General features: G+C 38.7%; 2 protein-coding genes across 3 annotated transcripts in view; both read left to right on the top strand.

Moving 5' to 3' along the window:
• Window positions 1–985: 985 nt before the first annotated feature.
• On the top strand, window positions 986–14,869 carry LOC133664549 (gastrula zinc finger protein XlCGF17.1-like). 2 transcript variants are annotated; one of them, XM_062069261.1, is made up of 2 exons: window positions 986–1,416; window positions 13,076–14,869. In XM_062069261.1, the coding sequence occupies exons 1-2, from the start codon at window positions 1,290–1,292 to the stop codon at window positions 14,203–14,205; spliced, it is 1,257 nt and encodes a 418-aa protein (XP_061925245.1). In that variant the 5' UTR covers window positions 986–1,289; the 3' UTR covers window positions 14,206–14,869. The 2 variants fall into 2 exon arrangements, with proteins under 2 accessions (XP_061925245.1, XP_061925246.1); XM_062069262.1 differs by lacking the exon at window positions 986–1,416 and adding an exon at window positions 12,272–12,418.
• A 4,918-nt stretch (window positions 14,870–19,787) lies between these two features.
• LOC133664530 (zinc finger and SCAN domain-containing protein 2-like) overlaps window positions 19,788–24,629 on the top strand; it is a 127,153-nt gene continuing 122,311 nt past the window's right edge. The window contains exon 1 of the mRNA XM_062069230.1: window positions 19,788–20,366. Within this exon, the coding sequence (XP_061925214.1) occupies window positions 20,243–20,366 (124 nt within the window). The 5' untranslated portion in view covers window positions 19,788–20,242. The remainder of the gene's footprint in view (window positions 20,367–24,629) is intronic.

Here is a 24,629-nt window from a genome sequence, read left to right as displayed (position 1 = left end):
TAATATAGATTTCAAGTACGTCAACTCCCATAATGTACTTCTACTAATCTGTTAACCCTGCTTAAGTCTCGGCCAGTGTCCAGTCTGCATGGATGAGCGAGGATGCGTCCATGGAGACCGAGGTGTCCGATACCTGCTCATTCAGCCAATACACTGTGAAGCTTGTCCGTCCCGGCGCTCAGTGCCAGCTCCGCAGCCCTGTCTCTTCATCCTCATCTCCTCCAGTCTCTCCAAATGGACTCTGGTGTGGCAGAGACCCAGCATCTGCTCTCCGGTAGGCAGATCCAGAAGTTCACAAAAAAGCACCACAGAAGTCACAAAAGTGCCACCCCTTGTCACACAGTCCCAAAGGGTCCCCAACCAAAAGGCAAAAAAACCACATGAAAACAAGAGGGAAACAGCAGGACCACAAAAGGATGACAAGAGCACAGAGCTCCTGCCACCAGCAGCCATAGCGGCGCCATCTTAATGAAATACTTGTATAATTTAGTAATGTATGTATAAAAATAATATCTTACCTCAGAGTAAAAGGGAACAAGAATATGAAAATGAACAAGGTGTATCGCCACAATTTCAACCACTTTTACGCTTCTGTCATTGTAATGAATGACGCACGGGGGCGCCACTAACTCCCATCGCATAATTTATTTTTTAAATGTTGATATTTTTTAAACGAAGCACTTACTGTAACCTAACAAAAATATTATTTTACATTTTCAGAATTCTAAAATAAATAACTTATTATAAAATAGTAAAACATCGATTTATTTTCCATTTAAGGCTGCTGGACACATCTTTCAGGTTTGTGTACGGATCTGTGAGGTTTCATAATGAATACTGTATTTTTAATAACGTTGGTTTAGTATGTAATGGTTTATTATGACATTGTTATTGAAATACAGATGACACAAAAGAACCATGGTAAGTAACTGTGGCAAAACAAGTTGACGGAAGTGACGTAGGGTATACGCATGCGTGGACCGATCGGGTGATAAAGCAAGATGGCGTCTGACGGAGAAGGCCTAAACGCGGGCATTATATTTCTGTATTCTTACATATATGTTGTCTAATAGAGTACACACGGTTAATAATTGTTTGTAGCAGGATACATTAGTCTGAGTGCACTTTGACACTTCTCCTGTTTGCTAGCTTCATTTAAGGTAGCTTGCAGCCAGTTTAGCTGGCTAGTTAGCTTAGCTTATTAGCTGCTAACAAAGAGACGCGGACGTTATTTAAACATCGCTAAGTAGGGAACTAATGTGAGTGTAAAGTGTTGTGATTGTGTGAAAATGTGCGGAAGAACGACAGCAAAGTACGAGGAGGAACTTTGTCCAACAAAAGAGGAGAAGGAGCGACAACATCAACTGCTGGATGTTTATTATAAGAAACATCATCAAGTTGTGTTACACAGAACAGGTTTGTTTACTTTTTAGTCTCACATGTTTACTAGCTTTATATTTGATTATTAACACTATTCTGAAATATATTGTGTGTAAGAAGTTTGGTTGTCTTGTGAGGATGATGTACATATATACGTCTGGTACTTGCAACCGTGTGGTTGTCGTTGTTCTGTCGAATTTAACTACTCGTAAAAATAAGTTACCTAACACAGCCATTTGTAGACTAAACTTAAGTTGATGTTTGTGCATATTCAGTAAAAAAATAAATAAATAAATAAATAGAAGCAGCAATAAAAACATACTTTAAAATGCTTCTACACATTCTATAAAAGGCACAGATAACATCCATCCATTTTCTACCGCTTGTGCCTTTTGGGGTGTCGCGGGGTGCTGGAGCCTATCTCAGCTGCATTCGGGCGGTAGGCGGGGTACACCCTGGACAAGTCGCCACCTATTCACAGGGCCAACACATATAGACGGACAACATTCACACTCACATTCACACACTAGGGACCATTTAGTGTTGCCAATCAACCTATCCCCAGGTGCATGTCTTTGGAGGTGGGAGGAAGCCGTAGTACCCGGAGGGAACCCACGCAGTCACGTGGAGAACATGCAAAAAAGATCCCGAGCCCAGGACCGAACCCAGGACCTTTGTATTGTGAGGCACAGATACCAGTGTTTCCATATATAGGATTGGTACCTAACAGAACTACACCTCGGATTGGTTATCTGTATAATAAAACCATTCTCGGGCCCCTGCAGTCTACATATAAACTTAAACATCAGTTTTCTCAGGGTGGCGTGGAAGGTGTTTATCCCTAAATCACAAAAAAGCTTGCTGGCACTACTACCCCTGGCCTTTCTGTGCAGGATTCTGAGACAGTCATTATAGGCAATCTGGAGTTTGTGCAAGCTCTCTTTCTTGAACCTCACCCAGAGGGGTGCTGTGTACATAGGGGTGCAGTAAGCGCTAAACAAATATACCTTCGCTTTATCAAAGTTAAAGTTAAAGTGCCAATGATTGTCACACACACACACTAGGTGTGGCGAAATTATTCTCTGCATTTGACCCATCACCCTTGATCACCCCCTGGGAGGTGAGGGGAGCAGTGAGCAGCAGCGATGGCTGCGCCCGGGAATCATTTTTGGTGATTTAACCCCCAATTCCAACCCTTGATGCTGAGTGCCAAGCAGGGAGGTAATGGGTCCCATGTTTATAGTCTTTGGTATGACTCAATTTTGATTTGATTTTTATTAAGGATCCCCATTAGCTGGTTGCCTCAGCAACCCACTAGTCTTCATGGGGTCCACAATGTAACGATCGGGGCGCATCGTGGTGCGCGGTCGTTCTCCCAGGGATGCAGACGGCTTCGGACACAGCGTGCTGGTAGGAAAAATATTTATTTAAGAACTAAACATAGCAGGAAAAAACAAAGATGTGCACATTGCACAAAAGGGCTAGCGTGGGAGCTAGCAAGCAAAAATAGCCTAGCGTGAAAACTAGCAGCTAAAGAACAGGAAACAAACGTCGTCATCTGTTGTGTGAAAACAAACTAGCAAGCCAGGCCGAGTGAGGCCAGGGCAAAGACTAAATAGCCCTCTGATTAGCGCTCGGGCAACAGGTGCGCGTCCCGAACACTAACCAGAGGCAGGTGAGCACAATCTGCCGTCATGGCAACAGAAACAAACACAAGGTGCTGAAAACACATGTGACACTAAAAAGTAAACAAACTATGATCCGAGCAGTGAATCCTAACACACAATTCAATACAATTACAAGTAAAAGCATATAATTATAACTACACAATACAGAAAAAAATAAAAGCATCAATAAGTAAACAAGCAAACAATTTACAGTCACAGAATAATAATTACCATATAAATATAACTACACAATATAAAACCAAAAAAATCATCAACGAGCAAACTAATTTAAAGACTCAGATAAAATATTACTCTCTTTTTAAAAACCTGTTTACTTTCAATGCCGGTGAGAATTTGAGGCAGGTTATTCCAGAGCGATGAAGATCTATAAATAAAAGATTTCTGCAAAGCATTCTTCCTGGGACGAGGGAGTACAAAACTCAGCCGGGGTTTGAACTCACAACCTACCGATCTCAGGGCGGACACTCTAACCACTAGGCCACTGAGTCATTAGACCAGTGTTGAGATATTCTTGAACATACATCATTCTTCTCTGTCTAAGCATGTCGGCATCATCCTCCATCTTGTCATTGATGACGTGGCCTAAGTATGTGACATTGTTGCACACAGACAGAGTTTGACCAGACAAATAGAAACCTGGGAAATTAAGATGTTTATCCTCCTTGGTCCTACATATCATTACCATACTCTTTGTGGCATTATACTTGATGTCAAACTTGACGCCATAGTCTGAGCATATGTTTTTTTATTTTTGTTATTTTAATCAACATAAAAAACACAATATACACTTACCATTAGTGCATCAACCCAAAAAACCTCCCTCCCCCATCCACACTCATTTACACAAAAGGAGCTGTCTCTTTCCATTATTAAAAACTTCTGGTTCCTACAATATAGAATAATATAGTCTGCAAGGGATACAGTCCTTAAAGCACACATGATTGTGTGTGCTGCTGGTCCACTAACATTTTCATTAATTACTATTTTTATGTAATTGTTTTTATATTGTTTTACTTTCTTTTTTATTCAAGAAAAAATATATTTTTAATTTATTTATCTTATTTTATTTTATTTAAAAAAAAAAAAAAAAGGACCTTATCTTCACCAGACCAGGTTGTCAATAAAATCAGATTGTTCAAAAGGGTTGTTAAAACCAGGTCCAGTTCAGATTATGTCCAGATCGGGCTCAGCAACACACACCTTCACCCATGTACACTGAAAACCAGGGAACACAACATGTTGCATACAATCCACAAACAAAAATACATTTTCAAATTGAGCACCCATGTACAGTCCAGATCACATTGATTGATTGATTGATTGAGACATTTATTAGTAGGTTGCACAGTGAAGTACATATTCCGTACAATTGACCACTAAATGGTAACACCCAAATGAGTTTTTCAACTTGTTTAAGTTGGGGTCCACTTAAATTGATTCATGATACAGATATATACTATCATATATACTATCATCATAAAACAGTCATCACACAAGATAATCACATTGAATTATTTGCATTATTTACAATCAGGGGTGTGGAGGGGGTGGGGGGATATGGACATCAAGTAGTGGACATAGAGAGAGAGAGAGAGAGAGAGATCAGAAAGCATAAGAAAAAGAAAAAGTATCTGCATTTGATTGTTTACATTTGATTATTAGCAATCCGGGGAGGGTGTTAGTTTAGGGTTGTAGCTGCCTGGAGGTGAACTTTTATTGCGGTTTTGAAGGAGGATAGAGATGCCCTTTCTTTTATACCTGTTGGGAGCGCATTCCACATTGATGTGGCATAGAAAGAGAATGAGTTAAGACCTTTGTTAGTTCGGAATCTGGGTTTAACGTGGTTAGTGGAGCACCCCCTGGTTTTGTGGTTATGGCGGTCATTTACGTTAAGGAAGTAGTTTGACATGTACTTCGGTATCAGGGAGGTGTAGCGGATTTTATAGACTAGGCTCAGTGCAAGTTGTTTAACTCTGTCCTCCACCTTGAGCCAGCCCACTTTAGAGAAGTGGGTATGAGTGAGGTGGGATCTGGGGTGGAGGTCTAGAAGTAACCTGACTAGCTTGTTCTGAGATGTTTGGAGTTTAGATTTGAGGGTTTTGGAGGTGCTAGGGTACCAGGAGGTGCATGCGTAATCGAAAAAGGGTTGAACGAGAGTTCCCGCCAGAATCCTCAAGGTGCTTTTGTTGACCAGAGAGGAAATTCTGTAGAGAAATCTCGTTCGTTGGTTAACCTTTTTGATTACCTTGGTTGCCATTTTATCACAGGAAAGGTTAGCCTCTAGAATGGAACCTAGGTAGGTGACCTCATCTCTCCTGGTGATGACAATGTCACCTACTTTTAGGTGACATTTGATGTGGGACCCAAACAGGATGGATTCTGTTTTACCCAAGTGTATGGATAGCTTGTTGTCAGCGAGCCAGGTGCAAGTTCTACACAGCTCAGCACTGAGGATTTTCTCCACCTGTGACTTGTCCTTGCCGGATACCAGCAAGGCAGAGTCATCCATCCATCCATTTTCTACCGCTTATTCCCTTTACAAAAACAATTCACAGTCGCATGCCGATGACATGTCGTTTATGTATATTAGGAACAGTAAAGGTCCCAATATACTGCCTTGGGGGACTCCACAGCTCACCGAGAGGGGGGGACACACACGGTGCCGTTCACCTCTACCACCTGCTCCCTCCCCTCCAAGTAAGATTGCATCCAGCTCCATGAGGTTTTGTTAAATCCGATTGCTCTGAGCTTATCCAACAGTATAGCGTGGTTAACGGTGTCAAAGGCCTTCTGAAGGTCCAGCATGACCATGCCGCAGTATTTGCCCGCGTCCATCCAAGTCAGACTCAGCAACACACACCTTCACTTATGTACACTTAAAATAGGAAACACAACAACAGATTGCATATCATATATAAACAAAATTACATTTTCAAAATAAGCCTTTCAGGACTTCCCATCTTTTTTAAATGTTTTTTGGCATCATTATCGTTTTCAACCATATAACTTTCTAAAGTTAAAAAATACTGAATAAATGTTTTAAAGAAAGAAATACTAAGTGAATATCTGTTTTTGGCCTTGAAAATAAACCTTTTACCGAGTACTATAATTAAATTGACTAAATCATGACTGTCAATGAACTCTCCTAAAATAACAGAAACCACATCAAGCTTCATAAACAAACCAATCTTTAAACACGTTTTTTCAACTTCCACCCAAAACGAAGACACAATATGACAATACCAAAACAAATGCAGGGTGGATTCAGACTCCTTACAACAAAATCGGCAATCATCTGACTCTGTCATATTCCATAGTTTTAACATTTTTCCCGTGGGTAAGAAGTTATAAGTAATTTAAATTTGAAAATAACGATTTTGCACACAGATAGTAGTTTTGTAGATTAATTTGAATATGGCATCTCACGGCAACGGGCAGTCAAAAAAGTCCTCCCATTTTCCATATGTGTTATATGGGGCAGCCTTCAAGGATTTCTTTATTAAATAAAAATGATATATTTTTCTATTTATTTTAGTTCCTTTTTGCCAACTACATTTTCTTATTAGGGGTTTACAAACTAATAATTTAGTAGTTCCATAATTAATTATTTGTTTCCATCTTTTCCCAATGACTCCAGTTAGTTGATTAAATGAAAAGCTTGAACAAACTTCACCATACATAGTTGTAAATTCATCATACTTCATAATTTTACCACTCTCATTGATAATGTCATTGACAAAAATGATTCCTCTTTCAAACATATTTTTCCAAAAGAAAGGCTTTCCATCTATTACAATATTAGAGTTCATCCATATTATCTGCTGCAAAATATCATCTCTTTTTTCTGGCACATCAAATTGAAAACACCACCATGAGTGGATTGTTTCCTTTATGAACACGCCATGTTTCCCAGCAGACTCTCTACATAAGGAAAATGGGAGGGGTACACTTGTAAAAACGGATACAATTTATTTTGATACAGTACATGTTTTTTGTCCAACAGGACACTTGTGTACCACTCGGTGTTTAAATACATCTTTGGAACAATTGATGCTTTTAAATACAGACACATAGCTTCAAGGTTAAGAAGTTTCAGGCCCCCATATTCATATTCATTGTACAAAACCTTTCTTTTAATCTTTTCTGGTTTGCCGTCCCAGACAAAATCGAAGACCCTCCGATCATAAACCTTAAAAATGTTTTGTGATGGAGCTGGTAATGACAAAAACAAATAAATAAATTGAATAATAATTAACGAGTTGACAATAGATATTTTATCATACAAGGTTAAGGATTTCCCTTTCCATAATTGCATAATTTTATCCAGCTTTCTTAGTCGATTATCATAATTTATTGAGCCTAGATCTTCCAGATTCTCTGGGACAACAACACCAAGTATGTTAACTGGTCCATCTGTCCACAAAACAGGCACTTTGCATTCCATTCGAAAGGACGTTCCCTTTAGATTTCCGATCCTTAATATTTTCCATTTATCATAATTAAGCTTAAGCCCAGATTGCTTTGAAAATATGTCCAAAAGATTAAGAAGGTTTCGCAAACAATGATGATTGGGGCTTATAAAGAAGCTTGTATCGTCTGCATACATTGTTATTTTACTTTCAATATTATTATTACTGAGCCCTTCAATATTTTTATTCAATCTAACTTTTTTATTTATTTATTTTTTTTTTTTTATAATGTCCTGCCCAGCTTCTCGGGCAAATCATATAGCAGATGTAGATGCCCATATCGGCTGTTCAGATTTACTTTACAAAAGAGAAGTGTAGGATACTTCTCTTGTTGCCTTACTTGTATTTTGACTTTATTAAATGTATTTATATTATCATTTGGTGCAGCCGGGCCGGAGCAGGAGGGGATAGAAAGAGAGAAAAAGGAAGACAGAGGGGGGAATTGTGGGGACAAGAGGGGGATTAGACAGAGAGACAAAAACAACAACAGCAAACACAACAACAACGACAACAACAGAGCAACATCAGCAAATACGACATGTACAAATATGATGGTAAAAGTAATAGCAAATAAGCAGTTAGCGAAAATTAAATTAAAAAAAATACAGAAATCTAACTTTAATCGCCAATATTTCCATAGCAATAATACATAAGTATGGAGACAAATGGCACCCTTGTTTTAGACCTCTTAATAGCGGTATTGTCCCAGAGATGTATCCATTATTAATAATTCTACAGTTAGTTTTATTATATTATAAATTATAAAAAAAACTAAGTTTTTACAAATAAAATCCAAGCTAATTTGATCAAATGCCTTCTCCAGGTCAGCTACAAAAATTAATCCTCTTTTATTTTCCATATTATAATTTTCTATAATTTCTAATAACTGTCTAATATTGTTTCCTATGTTTCTTCCTTGTAGGAAGCCTGATTGATCTTGGTGAATAATATTTGACAAAACAGACTTACAGTAAATCGTGTAGCCAAACATTTTGCCAGGATCTTAGCATCGTAACACTGAAGTGTTATTGGTCTCCAATTTTTTAGATAAACTGGGTCTTTATACTGACCATTTATTTTCTGTTTCAATAATAAAGAAATAAGACCTTCTGTTTGAGTGTTAGACAAAAAACCTGTTTTGTATGAGTAATTAAAACTAGAAAGCAATGGTTTCTTAACCTCGTCATAAAATACTTGATAAACCTCCATTCCATCTAATCCTGGGGTTTTCCCTGGATGAAAAGACTAGACAGCTTCCACAAGTACTTCCTCTCTAATGAGGCCTTCACATGAATGGCTTTCTTCTGAATTCAATTTTCTTTCATAATTTTCTGGAAAAAAAATTGTAGTTTCAGAAGGGATTGCTGGATTAGAAAACATATTTTTAAAGTAATTTTCCATTTCTTTCAACAATGTGGTGTGTGTATCCAATACCTTTCCATTTGTTTTAATAAGCTTGGAAATGTTCTTTTTAGAACGATTTTTTGTTTTGGATATTTAAAAAGAATTTGGAACACTTTTCACCTTTTTTCCTCCAGATTGCTCTGTTGCAGTCATAACTTTTCAATAATTGTTTCTCAACTAAGTCTGCTAACTCCTCTTGTTCGGCTGTAAAATAATTCAGTTTCTCACTAGTTAGATTATCATTACTGTCAATGTTTTTTTGTAAATCCTCAATTTCTTTCTTTAATTCCTGTTCTGCCATTTTACGTTGTTGTTTTTCCCATGAAGAGTACGCAATGGCATATCCCCTAAAACAACATTTGAAGGCTTCCCAAACTATTTGGGGATATGATGATTCTACATTATTTAAAAAAAAAGTCAGTAATAAATTGCTTTGTTTTTTCAATAAATTCATCATCCTGTAGAAGCATTTGATTAAACTTCCAATATCCGGGCCCACGTGTATTATCTTCAATTGCAATATTTATTCCTATAAAATTATGATCAGAACACAATTTATCATCGCTTGATATTGCAGTCACATTGTTTAACAATGAAAATTATATCAAAAAATAGTCAATACGACTTGCCTGGTTTTGTTTTCTCCATGTATACCGTACTCACCTAGGATTTTTGAATCTCCAGATATCAATTAAATCAAATGCATCCATAACATTTTGAATTTTTTGTAAAGATTGAGGATGATAATCCATTGAAAAATTCCCTTTTCGGTCCAAAACTTTATCCAAGGCAACATTAAAGTCTCCCACAGTAATAATTTCCCCTTGTTGTTCTTGCAACATGTCACTTATTTCTTCAAAAAAGGAAGGTTCATCAACATTGGCCCATACAGATTCAAAACACACATCTTTTGACCTTGAATAATCATATTTAAAGGCCTACTGAAATGCGATTTTCTTATTTAAACAGGGATAGCAGGTCCATTGTATGTGTCACACTTGATCATTTTGCAATATTGCCATATTTTTGCTGAAAGGATTTAATAGAGAACATTGACGATAAAGTTCGCAACTTTTGGTTGCTGATAAAAAAGCCTTGCCTGTACGGAAGTAGCTGACGATATGCGCGTGACGTCACCGGTTGTGGAGCTCCTCACATCTGCACATTGTTTACAATCATGGCCACCAGCAGCGAGAGCAATTCGGACAGAGAAAGCGACGATTTCCCCATTAATTTGAGCGAGGATGAAAGATTCGCGGATGAGGAAAGTGAGAGTGAAGGACTAGAAGGCAGTGGAAGCGATTCAGATAGGGAAGATGCTGTGAGAGGCGGGTGCGACCTGATATTCAGCTGGGAATGACTAAAACAGTAAATAAACACAAGACATATATAAATGATAAATGGGTTGTACTTGTATAGCGCTTTTCTACCTTCAAGGTACTCAAAGCGCTTTGACAGTATTTCCACATTCATCCATTCACACACACATTCACACACTGATGGCGGGAGCTGCCATGCAAGGCGCTAACCAGCAGCCATCAGGAGCAAGGGTGAAGTGTCTTGCCCAAGGACACAACGGACGTGACTAGGATGGTAGAAGGTGGGGATTGAACCCCAGTAACCAGCAACCCTCCGATTGCTGGCACGGCCACTCTACCAACTTCGCCACGCCGTCCCCCTTAGCCACAACACAACCAGGCTTATATTTAATATGCCACAAATGAATCCCGCATAACAAACACCTCACCCCTCCCGTCCATATAACCCGCCAATACAACTCAAACACCCGCACAACACACTCAATCCCACAGCCCAAAGTACCGTTCACCTCCCCAAAGTTCATACAGCACATATATTTCCCCAAAGTCCCCAAAGTTACGTACGTGACATGCACATAGCGGCACGCACGTACGGGCAAGCGATCAAATGTTTGGCAGCCGCAGCTGCGTACATACTCACGGTACCGCGTCTGCGTATCCAACTCAAAGTCCTCCTGGTAAGAGTCTCTGTTGTCCCAGTTCTCCACAGGCCAATGGTAAAGCTTGACTGTCATATTTCGGGAATGTAAACAATGAAACACCGGCTACGTGTTTGTGTTGCTGCAGCCGTCCGCTAATACACCGCTTCCCACCTACAGCTTTCTTCTTTGCTGTCTCCATTGTTCATTGAACAAATTGCAAAAGATTCACCAACACAGATGTCCAGAATACTGTGGAATTTTGCGATGAAAACAGACGGCTTAATAGCTGGCCACAATGCTGTCCCAAAATGTCCTCTATAATCTGTGACATCACGCGCAGACGTCATCATACCGAGACGTTTTCAGCAGGATATCTCGCGCGGAATGTAAAATTGCACTTTAGTAATCTAACCCGGCCGTATTGGCATGTGTTGCAATGTTAAGATTTCATCATTGATATATAAACTATCAGACTGCGTGGTCGGTAGTAGTGGCTTTCAGTAGGCCTTTAATATTAACCAGTGTCCTTGTGAGTCTTTTTCCATAGAGTTAAATTGAAAATTAAAAGTTTTTTTTATCACAATCATAACACCTTTTGAATTTCTGTGACCATGTGAAAAGAAAATTGGACCATCCCATTCTTTTCTTCATTTTTCTTCATCTAAATGTGTTGAATGCGTTTCTTGAAGACAAAAAATATCTTGTTTGTTTTCCTTCAGCCACATAAATATAAGCTTTCTTTTTCTGTTGTCTGCAAGACCATTGCAATTATAACTAATTATTCCAACTTCATTATCGTTCCTATACACCATATAATCTGAGTAAATTCATTGTATATTTTATTGATTCTCTTAATACCATAAGTTTCATAGACATGAACATCGTATAACTAAAAACTGCAGCATCACCTGCTATTTCCCAGGAAACCAATATCCCCTCTAATAAACCCACAGACACACCATTCACACCACAGCGCACGAGACAAACACATACCCCCCAAAATATATTATTCGCTGACCGTTTCCCAACATCTAACTACATTGTCCAGTCCCAGAATAAAGTAAAAAGCTCCAAAAACAAAATGTCAATTCATATCCAACAAGTCGTCACCATGGCGATGTCGCGATGACGCAATCACTGCGCGACATTGTTATTGTTCCTCACATGCTTCAGTACAGCTCACCGTTAACGTACAGTTTATCCACAACAAGAAAAGCTTGTTGTCCTTTCTGCCTAAAGGACTTCATAATTGGAATTAACGTACGTCGTCTCTCCACCACCTCGATTGGGTATTGGCTGGTCATGAAGAATTTAGTACCTTTCAGTCTTCTGGAGACAGCAAGCATTTCGTCTTTGCATTTGGAGTTAGTGAACTTTACAAGCATAGGTCTCGGTTTAGCATCCTCCTTACGTTTGCCAATCCTGTGTGCTCGCTCCATCTGGATCCTCTTGACTTCTTCCTCCGGGATGCCGAGTTGCTCCTGCAGAAGGGCTCTGACGAGATTCTCCGCGATGCTGTAAGTTTCTCCTCCATCTTCGCTAATTCCCATGATTAGCAGGTTGTCCCGCATGCTCCTGCAGCGGAGTTCCAACAAGTCCGCCTTTAATTTCTCGTTCTCCGTTGTCAGTCTTGTAGTTTCCGTTTCAGGCTTGTTAACTCAACTTTTAGCGTTGTCTGTTCCTTTTTTATCTCCACCATTTCAGCGTGATTGTACTCGACTGATTTTTTCAGCTCTGAAACGTCAGTTTTTAGTTCATCCAAAATGTCCAGTTTTCCAAGTTTTTCAACCATAGCTTGCAACATTTTTCGATCGTCCGGAGTAAACGTTGCATTTTCGTCCAAATCACTGGAGGACAATTGATCACGGCCGTGTTTAGATTCCTTTGATCCGCGTTGTGGCATGGTTGCAGGGGAACAATGATTCACTCGGCGTTCGAGGCACCTTATCTTCCGCCAAATCCCCCTCGTGAGGAGTATATATCTCACCAATTGCAGAGAAGTGGATATATATAACAGAAACGACTTCAAGTCTTGTGTCACTGGAGCGTTTATGCCATTTATAACATTACATACTAGGATTTATGTAGAAACGGTCTCAGCTCACGATGCTTACGGCGGCCATTTTTTTTAACCCACCCCCGTTTGAGCAAGTTTGTCATTTTGTGTCCTGCAGACGTCTTTGAAGAACAACTTATGCCTGAAAAACAGGAGTGTAGCTTCAGAATGGTGAAGGAGGATGCATCAAAGAGGAAGACCAGGGGCCACAGACCCTCTGGCGTCTCCTTTTCCTCTTTGACACAGACCCTTCCCTGTAAAAAGGAAGAGGAACACTCACTGACGCCCCACATTAAAGAGGAAGAGGAGGAACACGGTATCAGTCAGCCTAAATGGTTGGAGGAGTTCCCAGTGACTGGTGTCCCTGTGAAGAGTGAAGATGATGAGGTCAAAGGTGAAAGTGAGGAGAAGAGAGAGGCGGAGCCTCCAAGCAGCAAGTCAACACAACACATGACAACAGAAGCTGATGGAGACCACTGTGGAGGATCACAAGCAGACAAGCTCTTAGCTCCACTATCAGATAGTGAGGACACAACGTCACACTCTCCTGACACTGATGATGAAGACTCTAAAGATGATAAGACATGTCACACTGACAACACTCACTTCAAATGTTCTCACTGTGATAAATCCTTTCATTCCCGTTCTTATCTAAAAGTACACATGAGAACACACACTGGAGAAAAACCGTTTTCCTGCTCAGAATGTGGTAAAAGTTTTACTAACAGTAAGAGTTTGAAAGTACACATGAGAACACACACTGGTGAAAAACCTTTTTCCTGTTCAACCTGTGGTAAAGGTTTTACACAAAGTCAGAGTTTGAAAGTACACATGAGAACACACACTGGAGAAAAACCTTTTTCCTGCTCAGAATGTGGTAAATGTTTTTCACGCAAAAAGGGGTTAAACAAACACATGCTAATTCACACTGGAGAAAAACCGTTTTCCTGTTCACTCTGTAGTAAAGGTTTTACACAAAGTCAGAATTTGAAAGTGCACATGAGAACGCACACTGGTGAAAAAGCTTTTACCTGTTCAATCTGTGGTAAAAGTTGTACTAGTAGTCAGAGTTTGAAAGTACACATAAGAACACACACTGGAGAAAAACCGTTTTTCTGCTCAGAATGTGGTAAATGTTTTACTCACAGTCAGAGTTTGAAAGTACACATGAGAACACACACTGGAGAAAAACCTTTTTCTTTTTCAATCTGTGGTAAAGGTTTTACACAAAAAAACGTGTCAAACTAACACATGCTAATACACACTGGAGAGAAAATGTTTACCTGTTAACTATGTGGTAAAGGTTTTACAGAAAGTCAATATTTGAAAAGACACAAGAGAACACACACTGGTGAAAAATCACATTCCTGTTCAATCTGCAACAGAAGCGTTTGTCAACAATCAAACCTTGTAGCACACACGAGAAAACACCCAGGAGAGAAAGTGTTGAGTTGCAGTGTGTGTGGTGAAAGATTCTCTTCTAAGTACCAGTGTAAGAAACACAAGTGTGCTGGTGAGAACAGCAGCAGCAAATGAAACTGCAGGATTTGAAATAAACTGTCAAGACTTTGATTTTGACTTTCTAACAACATCAGTACATATAACATGTGTGACATTGTTGTTTGTGTAACAATCTTTTTAATAGGCTTCTACATTTATAGATTAGATATTTTATATTGGTGCTTTTTTCAGTCAAGTAAATGCATTAATATGCAATCAAAGTTTGGAGTGTCAGGCAAAAGCCAATAGGGATGGGTCCTGTTCACTTTTAATTCCGTGTGTTATTTGTTATATATGTAAATATATTGTGTGTTTGTATTTTGCCAACATGGTAGAATCACATGATAAGCAGGTTGTATCATGTTTTTCTGTCACCTTGAGGAAATGGCATAAAAAGGAAGATGACAATATAATGTCACTTGGACAATGATGTACAGAACAGAGGAGACTTAGTTCATTTTTATTTTTGGTTTTAGGTGATTCTTTTAATTTTTTAAATTCACAAAACCTCTCCATTATCCAGCTATGAATTTCTGGTAGCTGGTTAAAAATAGATGGAAGGGGATAGTGAGGAAGGTATGGACATGGATAAGACTAGAGGGGAGAGAGGAAAGTCGAGCGCTAAAAGAGTAGAAAAGAGGAAAAAGATTATGGTAGATAATTGCAAGATTATATACAAATTTAAGTCAGATCAAAACATGAATGATATTAGTTTGATGACACTGGTTAAGGGATTCAAGAAGGACATTGGAGAGGTGGGGATGGCCAAAGTGCTAAAGGACGGAAGTCTTTTGACCAAATGTAAAAATGGATAGCAAAAGAACAAAACCAATGCGATTGCAAAAGCTGTGCAATAAGATAATAAAGAAAATAGTCAAAGTGGGAGAACGAAAGGGGGCTAGAAGAGTCGTGACAGGAATCACAGGAAGAGAACATTTTAAAGATTTGGAAAGAGAAATAAAAGGGGGAACTGTCACAATGATGAAGAGATTGATGGCATATAGAAACGGAGAAAAGATGGAGAGCAAATCTGTGCTAGTGCAGTTTGTAGAGGAAGTCCTCCCGGAAAGAATCATGATAGGGTTTTTAAGTTTTTAAATTACACCTTTTGTCCCACCCAGCAGCAAAGTCTTTAAATGTAAAATAACTATCTTGGGAACAGGTGCAAGGTGAACTACAGCGAGTAGATGAAAATGAGTCATGTGACCACAATCCAACGCCATGTTCATTGTTCAGTGGAATGCCAGAAGTTTAATAGCAAACGGACAGGAATTAAAGGGATTTATTAATAATATGAAAACTAAACCACATATTCAAGAAACATGGCGGAAGCCAAAGTTGAACTTTATAATAAAAGGATGTATACCAATATGCAAAGATAGGAATGATGGGCAAGGAGGAGGATGTGCCATATTTATTAAAGAAGACATGCATTATACAATATTAAAAGTAACAAGAACTAGAAATATGGAATAAAAAAGAAAGGTGCAAAATGCTAAACTTCTAATAGTGGAGCACTGGAGTGGCAATATCATTTGGTGTGGTGATTTTAATGCAGTATAAAAGGCACCAGGCTAAAGTAAGGTACGTTATTAAAAAGACGAAAAAAGACTATCGGAGAACATTTTGTGAATCACTAAATAGAACTACTCCTTTAGGCCAAGTGTGGGGAATGATCAAGCACATGTCAGGGATCAGAAGTCAACATAAACATCATGTGATGAAAGATGGGACACAGTGTGTGGTAGAAAATAAAGAAAAAGCAGAACTTTTAGCAAAAAAATGTGTTAAAGTGCACAGTAATGATAATTTGAGAAAAGTAGAAAAAGAAAAGAGAGAAGAAACAATACATTTAAATATTGGGGAAATGATGGAAGATAATGATAATGGCTTTAGCAACACTATAGATATGACATTTTCTTTGAATGAAATGGTTCCAATATTGAAAAAGGTTAAAAATACGACACCAGGAAAAGACCAGGTGAGTTACCAGATGAACAAAAACTTAGGTAACATGCAAAGAAGTGGTATTGAAATGATATAATAGGATATATGAAGAAGGAAAATGAGCAGCTGAGTGGAAAGAAGCTGTAATAATTCCAATATGCAAACCAGGGAAAGACCCGGAAGAGGCAGGTAATTATAGGCCGATAGCATTGACCTCACATTTGGGCAAAGTAATGGAAAATAATAATAATGAAAGACTAGTATATTAATTAGAATCAAAAGAAATAATAAAAAACTACCAAAGTGGATTTGGGAAAGCAAGAAACACAAACGAGCAGCAGTGCAGCTGGAAGAGGAAATTAGAAAAGGACAAATAAATAAATAAAGTATATTTGGAGTATTTTTTGACATAGAGAACGCTTATGATATGTTGTGGAAACAGGAGTTGCTGATAAAACTAAATACTAAATAACGGCCACTGGGGGGCAGTAGAGGTAACTATTCCAGCAAGGTTTTACAAAGTGTTTTACAAGGTCTGACTCAAATTGCCTACCTGGTCTGTGTGACTACACTCTGGCAACCCATGTTGTCTGATATAGTCGTCAAACATACATGTTGCTACTGTAAAGGCACGCTGGAAAAGGTTGACATAGCGTGTAAAGTAGTCCCTAACCACAAGTGCACACCTGTTGCCCTGAGATGTAACAGGTAAGTCAGTAATATTCATAGCGGCAGATCCTATCATGTTGAAATGTACCATCTTTATCTTTCATGATGGTCACTGCGGTTAAGAGACTTGGATCAAGCGTCCAGTCAATGTTTGGCTTTACCGTGTCTAATTTCACCTTTCACTTTCCTTTTCTTGGATGCTTTGCCACCAGAAGATTCAGCCTCACACTTTTCTAGTCCTCCCACTTTTAGTACTTTGGCCACAGCGAGTCAATCACATTAATTGTTTCAGCTTTAGTTTTTACTTCCTGATCCAACCCTGGCTTGGAATTTAACCCTGGCTTGGAATCTAACCCATGCAAGGCAGAACTGCCAAATGTGAGTGACTATCACAAACAGAAATACAACTATAAAATGTGTGAAGTCAGCACAAAGCGTCAGATGGACAGAACAAATGTGCTAAGAGCCAAGGTCAAAGATTTCTTCTGCTTGGAGACGGCACATATCTAACATTAACATACACACCTTGATGACTTACCCACTAGATTTCTAAAGTCTGTGCTGAGCAGTTTGTCCTTCATCTAGTTAACGTCTCACTTCAGACTGGAACATTTCCAAAGGCCTTAAAGGGGCTGTTAGCAACATTTACACAGATGTCTAGAGGGCGCTAACTTTACAATTTATGTCACACAGCATATCCCTCCTTCTTTCAGCTTCTAGGCCGTAATGATGTAACTACATACGTACGTAACACATGCATTAGCTTTGGGTGCTCCGGCACACACTGGGAGTCAAATGTATTGTACATGCAAATTCACATATACTCACACACATACATACAGACATACATAGGTACCTACGCTCCCACATACATATACAAATAAATACAGTACATATTTACACACTCAAAGTTCGTACATCCACACGCACATTCATTATACAAACATACTGTATACACATACTGTACATATACATTCACTGTAAAAACTTACATATACACATACTGTACATATACACTCACTGTACAAACACACACATACACATACTAAACATATACATTCACTGTACAAACACACACATACATATACTGTACTTATACATTCACTGTACAAACACACATATACACATACTGTACATATACATTCACTGTAAAAACATACATATACACATACTGTACATATACACTCACTGTACAAACACACACATACACATACTACACATATACATTCGCTGTACACACATACACACATACTGTACATATACATTCACTGTACAAGCACACGTATACACATACTGTACATATACAAGTACATATGCACACATACACTCATGCACATAATCACGTTTCATCAAACATATATTAACGTTGTTGCCCTAGGGTAAACTGGGTATAACACATGGCACACTGACAAAGCTTAACCTATTGTTACTATAACAATCTACAAGGTTAATGTAGGTTGCTTCTCTTTCTTCCCCTCCATTTTTCTGCATTCTTTCGTATCTCAAGTTATCATTATGTACATGTATTGTTGCATTTTAACAATTGTATTGTTGATAATAAAGGTAAAGTATTGGTATTGTTTATTATCAATAGCACTATTTCTATTGGTATTCATATTGCTCCATTTTTAGTGTAATAATGCTTATTGTCATTTCTGTATTTTTTTTTTTTACTTTCGCTAACTGCTTATTTGCTATTACTTTTACCATCATATTTGTACATGTCGTATTTGCTGATGTTGCTCTGTTGTTGTTGTTGTTGTTGTGTTTGCTGTTGTTGTTTTTGTCTCTCTGTCTAATCCCCCTTTTGTCCCCACAATTCCCCCCTCTGTCTTCCTTTTTCTCTCTTTCTATCCCCTCCTGCTCTGGCCCGGCTGCACCAAATGATAATATAAATACATTTAATAAAGTCAAAATACAAGTAAGGCAACAAGAGAAGTATCCTACACTTCTCTTTTGTAAAGTAAATCTGAACAGCCGATATGGGCATCTACATCTGCTATATGATTTGCCCGAGAAGCTGGGCAGGACATTATTTAAAAAAAATAAAATAAATTTAAAAAAAAAAACCTAAATACAATTGGAACTAGAGGGATATAGTTGGATAAAAGACTTCTTAACAAGTAGAACATGATTAGTAAAAATAGAGAATTAATATAGTAGAGAGTATGAAGTGGAAAATGGGACCCCGCAAAGGAGTATAATAAGTCCAGTATTATTTTCCATAATGATAAATGAAGTGTTTAGTGAAGTGGAAGGGTTAGTGGAGGTGGCACTGTTTGTGATGATGGAGTGATGTGGAAGAGAGGTAGAAATACACATCATAGAGAAAAGAAGATTCAAAAAGTGTTAAGTAATGTTCAAGAATGGGGAACAGCTTGGGGTTTAAGATTCTCTGTTGGAAAGACTAAAGTCTTGGATTTTACAAAATGGAAAATACAACAGAGAAAGGGAAATACTGGGAAATAAGTTAGCGAAAGTGAAGGTTAGATTGCTAATGGAAGATATTTTAGGATTGCACTCACAACACATAGGTTATAAAACATTTTATATACATTAAAAAAAAAGACTGGGTTGAATAAAATAATATAGAGTAGGGATCCATCTCCGTCCACACTCCATTTCAGTAGGTGGCGGTAATGCACAGCACAAGGTTGCTTGTCAACTGCCATTAAACCAAAGAAGAAGAATAATTACTCGACACAATCCTGGAAGCCTCCGCACATTTCCTCTCATCACTAAATGAAAGGTTGCTAGCGCGACCTCCTGTACTGTAGAATGTAGTATGGAACATAGGACAGGACGAAGAAGTCCCGTTAAGAAGCTGTGGAGGCCTAAGATGCTCTACTAGTCTGCTGGAAATCCAAAGAAGACGAAGGAGTAAAAAGCAAAATGGCGTTTGACAGAGAAGGCCTAAACGTGGCCACTGGCCATTATTGTTTCTCTATTTGTATATAGTGCATACATGTACGCATATATGTCGTGTAGTAGATGAAACATTGTTAGTCATTGTTTGTATCCGGATACATTAGTCTGAGCGCACTTTATGTGCTAGCTTAGCTTGCTAGTTAGCTTAGCTTGTTAGCTGCTAACAAAGAGACGCGGACGTTATCAACACATCGCTAAGTAGAGATCAAATGTGAGTGTAAAGTGTTGTGATTGTGTGAAAATGTGCGAAAGAATGATAGCAAAGTATGAGGATGAACTTTGTCCAACAAAAGAGGAGAAGGAGCGACAACATCAACTTATGGACGCTGTTTTCAAGAAACATCAAGTTGTGTTACACAGAACAGGTTTGTTTACTTCTTACTCTCACATCTTTACTAACTTTATATTTCATTAGTAACACTTTTCTTCAATAGGAAGATGCTTTGTCTTGTGGGGATGATGCAATGCTTTGATTTAGATTCTTCATGAAAACGAGACAGTTTGAGGTTGATGTTCCTCTCAGTTTATAACAATGTGTGATTGATTGATTGAAGGACTTATGAGAAGTTTGCATAGGAAAGGGTACAGTTTCATCACGGTACACATTCACTGCTACAAGGAAGCCTGAGTTGGTTTCAGTTGAAATATATATTTTAACTCACACAGTACTATGTAGAAAGTAACATTTAAAATACAAATATACTGTAAGAAAAGAAATGAAAATATAATTTCAAATAGGTAAAAGGCTTTTTCTGTTCCCAGTTACAAGTAGCCGCAACATGTAATGTATTTTCTTTTTGATAGGGAGTTCCACATGTTGGTGGTATAGCAGGCACATGAATTAGAACCTTTTTTGGAGTGAGATCTGGGTTGAATATGATTTGTACAACTACCTCTGGTGTTATAATGGTCAATATATTTTGAAGTATCTTGACAGGTACATGGGTATTTTAGTGGTGTGGTGTATCTTGTATACCAGACCAACTGCAAGAAGATGTACCCTGTCACCTACCAAGAGCCTCCCCACGTTGAAGGCCTACTGAAAGCCACTACTACCGACCACGCAGTCTGATAGTTTATATATCAATGATGAAATCTTAACATTGCAACACATGCCAATACGGCCGGGTTAGATTAGTAAAGTGCCATTTTTAAATTTCCCTCGAAATATTCTGCTGAAAACGTCTCGGTATGATGACGTTTGCGTGTGACGTCACGGATTGTAGCGGACATATTGTGACACCACTGTGTCCAGCTATTAAGTCGTCTGTTTTCATCACAAAATTCCACAGTATTCTGGACATCTGTGTTGGTGAATCTTTTGCAATTTGTTTAATGGACAATGAAGACAGCAAAGAAGAAACCTGTAGGTAAAATCGGTGTATTAGCGGCTGGCTGCAGCAACACAACCAGGAGGACTTTGAGTTGGATAGCAGACGCGCTACCGTGAGTACGCAGCTTTGGCTTCCAAACATTTGATCGCTTGCCCATACGTGCGTGCCGCTATGTGCATGTCACGTACGTAACTTTGGGGAAATATATGTGCTGTATGAACTTTACGGAGGTGAACGGTACTTTGGGCTGTGGGATTGAGTGTGTTGTGCGGGTGTTTGAGTTGTATTGGTGGGTTATATGGACGTGAGGGGGGAGGTGTTTGTTATGTGGATTAATTTGTGGCATATTAAATATAAGCCTGGTTGTGTTGTGGCTAATAGAGTATATATATGTCTTGTGTTTATTTACTGTTTTAGTCATTCCCAGCTGAATATCAGGTCCCACCCGCCTCTCACAGCATCTTCCCTATCTGAATCGCTTCCACTGCCCTCTAGTCCTTCACTCTCACTTTCCTCATCCACAAATCTTTCATCCTCGCTCAAATTAATGGGGTAATTGTCGCTTTCTCGGTCCGAATCGCTCTCGCTGCTGGTGGCCATGATTGTAAACAATGTGCAGATGTGAGGCGCTCCACAACCTGTGACGTCACGCTACTTCCGGTACAGGCAAGGCTTTTTTATCAGCGACCAAAAGTTGCATACTTTATCGTCGATGTTCTCTACTAAATCCTTTCAGCAAAAATATGGCAATATCGCGAAATGATCAAGTATGACACATAGAATGCACCTGCTATCCCCGTTTAAATAAGAAATATTCATTTCAGTAGGCCTTTAAATAAATGGTTGGCGGAAAGGTGAGCCCAAGATGGACGGTTGAGTAGAAGCCCAATCATTTTGTTTTGGGCTGTCTGGAGTTAGTTTTTCAGGGCTTTTAAGGCGTCACAGTACCAAACATGAACTCTGTAGTCAAAGTGGGGTTAAATGAGTGCTTGTGTTAGAGTCTTAAGTGTATTTCTACCCACCAGTGGGGTGATCTTACTATGTAAGAAGTAAGGTTGTATGGTATACTGGTATTAGTATAGTACCGCGATACTAATGAATCATATTTGGTACTATACCGCCTCTAAAAAGTACTACTTCTATGATTACATCAATATTTTTTGGCATCACAACATCTTTCGTTTAAAAAAAAATTATATTATGTTTATAAACTCAGGACGTATATCCCTAGACACATTAGAATTTTGAATATGACCAATGTATGATCCTGTAACTACTTGGTATCAGATTGATACCCAAATTTGTGGTATCATCCAAAACTAATGTAAAGTCTCAATCTACAGAAGAATAAGTGATTATTACATTTTAACAGAAGTGTAGATAGAACATGTTAAAACAGAACGGCGTGGCGAAATTGGTAGAGTGGCTGTGCCAGCAATCGGAGTGTTGCTGGTTACTGGGGTTCAATCCCCACCTTCTACCATCCTAGTCACGTCTGTTGTGTCCTTGGGCAAGACACTTCACCCTTGCCCCTGATGGGTGCTGGTTAGCGCCTTGCATGGCAGCTCCCTCCATCAGTGTGTGAATGTGTGTGTGAATGGGTGAATGTGGAAATACTGTCAAAGCGCTTTGAGTACCTTGAAGGTAGAAAAGCGCTATACAAGTATAACCCATTTATCATTTATAAAATAGCAGATATTAACAGTAAAGGAACAAGTAGATTAAAAATCAATTTTCTAACACTTGTCCTTAAAAATTTTGACAAAATAATAGAATATAAATGACACAATATGTTACTGCATATGTCAGCAGACTAAATTAGGAGCTTTTGTTTGCTTACTTACTACTAAAAGACCAGTTGTCTAGTATGTTCACTATTTTATTTAAGGACAAACTTGCTATAAGAAACATATGTTTAATGTACCCTAAGATTTTTTGTTAAAACAAAGCCAATACTGCACTTTTTTGTGGTCCCTTTTATTTAGAAAAGTACCAAAATATTGGTATCGGGACAACCCTAGTAAGAACAGAATTTGTCGGTTGATTATTTGACTACCTTAGTAGTCATTTTTTCACTGGAGAGATTAGTCTCTACGATGCAGCCAAGATAGGTAATCACATTTTTGTTTGTTATAATATTGTCACCCACTTTGTCTGTGAAGTTATTTACTTTTCTGAGGTTAGGAATTGACCCAAAGACCTGTGTACTTGCAAGTACCGGGCGAGTCTTAATTTGCCAGTTTGTCATTGAAAGCCTTGCTAGGCTAGGTCTTGAGGATTGTAGCTTCGCTTGTTTTGTGGCTGTCAGCCTCGGTTCTATGTTCTTTACGGGTACAGAAAATCATGGGATGATCACTTAAGCCGCATACAGTAGTTCCACTTGTGGTGATCTTAGACTGGTCAGAAGTAACAACGAGGTATATGATGGTTTAAAAGGACTCACTCACCCTGGTAGTTAGCTTAATGAGCTAAGTGAGACAATGTTGGTGGCACAGCTTAGTGAAGGTTTTAAAAATGGGTGCATCCTTTCAGGACATATCTGTGTTCCAGTCCCCAAGAAGATGTAAACCTGTATCAACATGTTTACACAAAATTCACACACTCACCAAAAATATTTTATACAGTAATCAAATCTAATTAGTTATAATTTAACTTCCTGATTCTGACCTACATGCATCAATAAGTAAAAGTAAACATTTATTTTCAGTAACCAAAGTAGTCAACACTTGATTTATTAAAAGAACATAAAGGTGACTGACTTTCCTTCAGCGTGTCGTAGATGGTCTCCAATTCCTAAAGAGGAATTGTTGATGGAGATACTCCATAAAACACCACATAGTAAAACATGTTTTGGTAAAAGTTCCTTTTGGCCCAGCCAACAAAATGACCACAAGAAAGTATTTTGCATGATGACAAAAACATACTACTTAAGGGATTTTGTAATTAGATTTTTTATTTCCATGATATTGAAGTTATAGTAATGACTACTGGATCGGTTCGCAGCCGAGTGTGAAGCGACTGGGATGAGAATCAGCACCTCAAGTCCGAGTCCATGGTTCTCGCCCGGAAAAGGGTGGCGTGTCATCTTGGGGTTGGGGAGGATACCCTGCCCCAAGTGGAGGAGTTCAAATACCTAGGAGTCTTGTTCACGAGTGAGGGAAGAGTGGATCGTTGGATCGACAGGCGGATCGGTGCGGCGTCTTCATTAATGCGGACGCTGTATCGATCCGTTGTGGTGAAGAAGGAGCTGAGCCGGAAGGCAAAGCTCTCAATTTACCGGTCGATCTACGTTCC

The sequence above is a fragment of the Entelurus aequoreus genome, linkage group LG14 (genome assembly GCF_033978785.1).
Source record: "Entelurus aequoreus isolate RoL-2023_Sb linkage group LG14, RoL_Eaeq_v1.1, whole genome shotgun sequence".
Lineage (NCBI taxonomy): Eukaryota > Metazoa > Chordata > Actinopteri > Syngnathiformes > Syngnathidae > Entelurus > Entelurus aequoreus.
The sequence above is the reverse complement of the archived record's forward strand: the minus strand, read 5'-3'. Positions and strand labels throughout refer to the sequence as shown.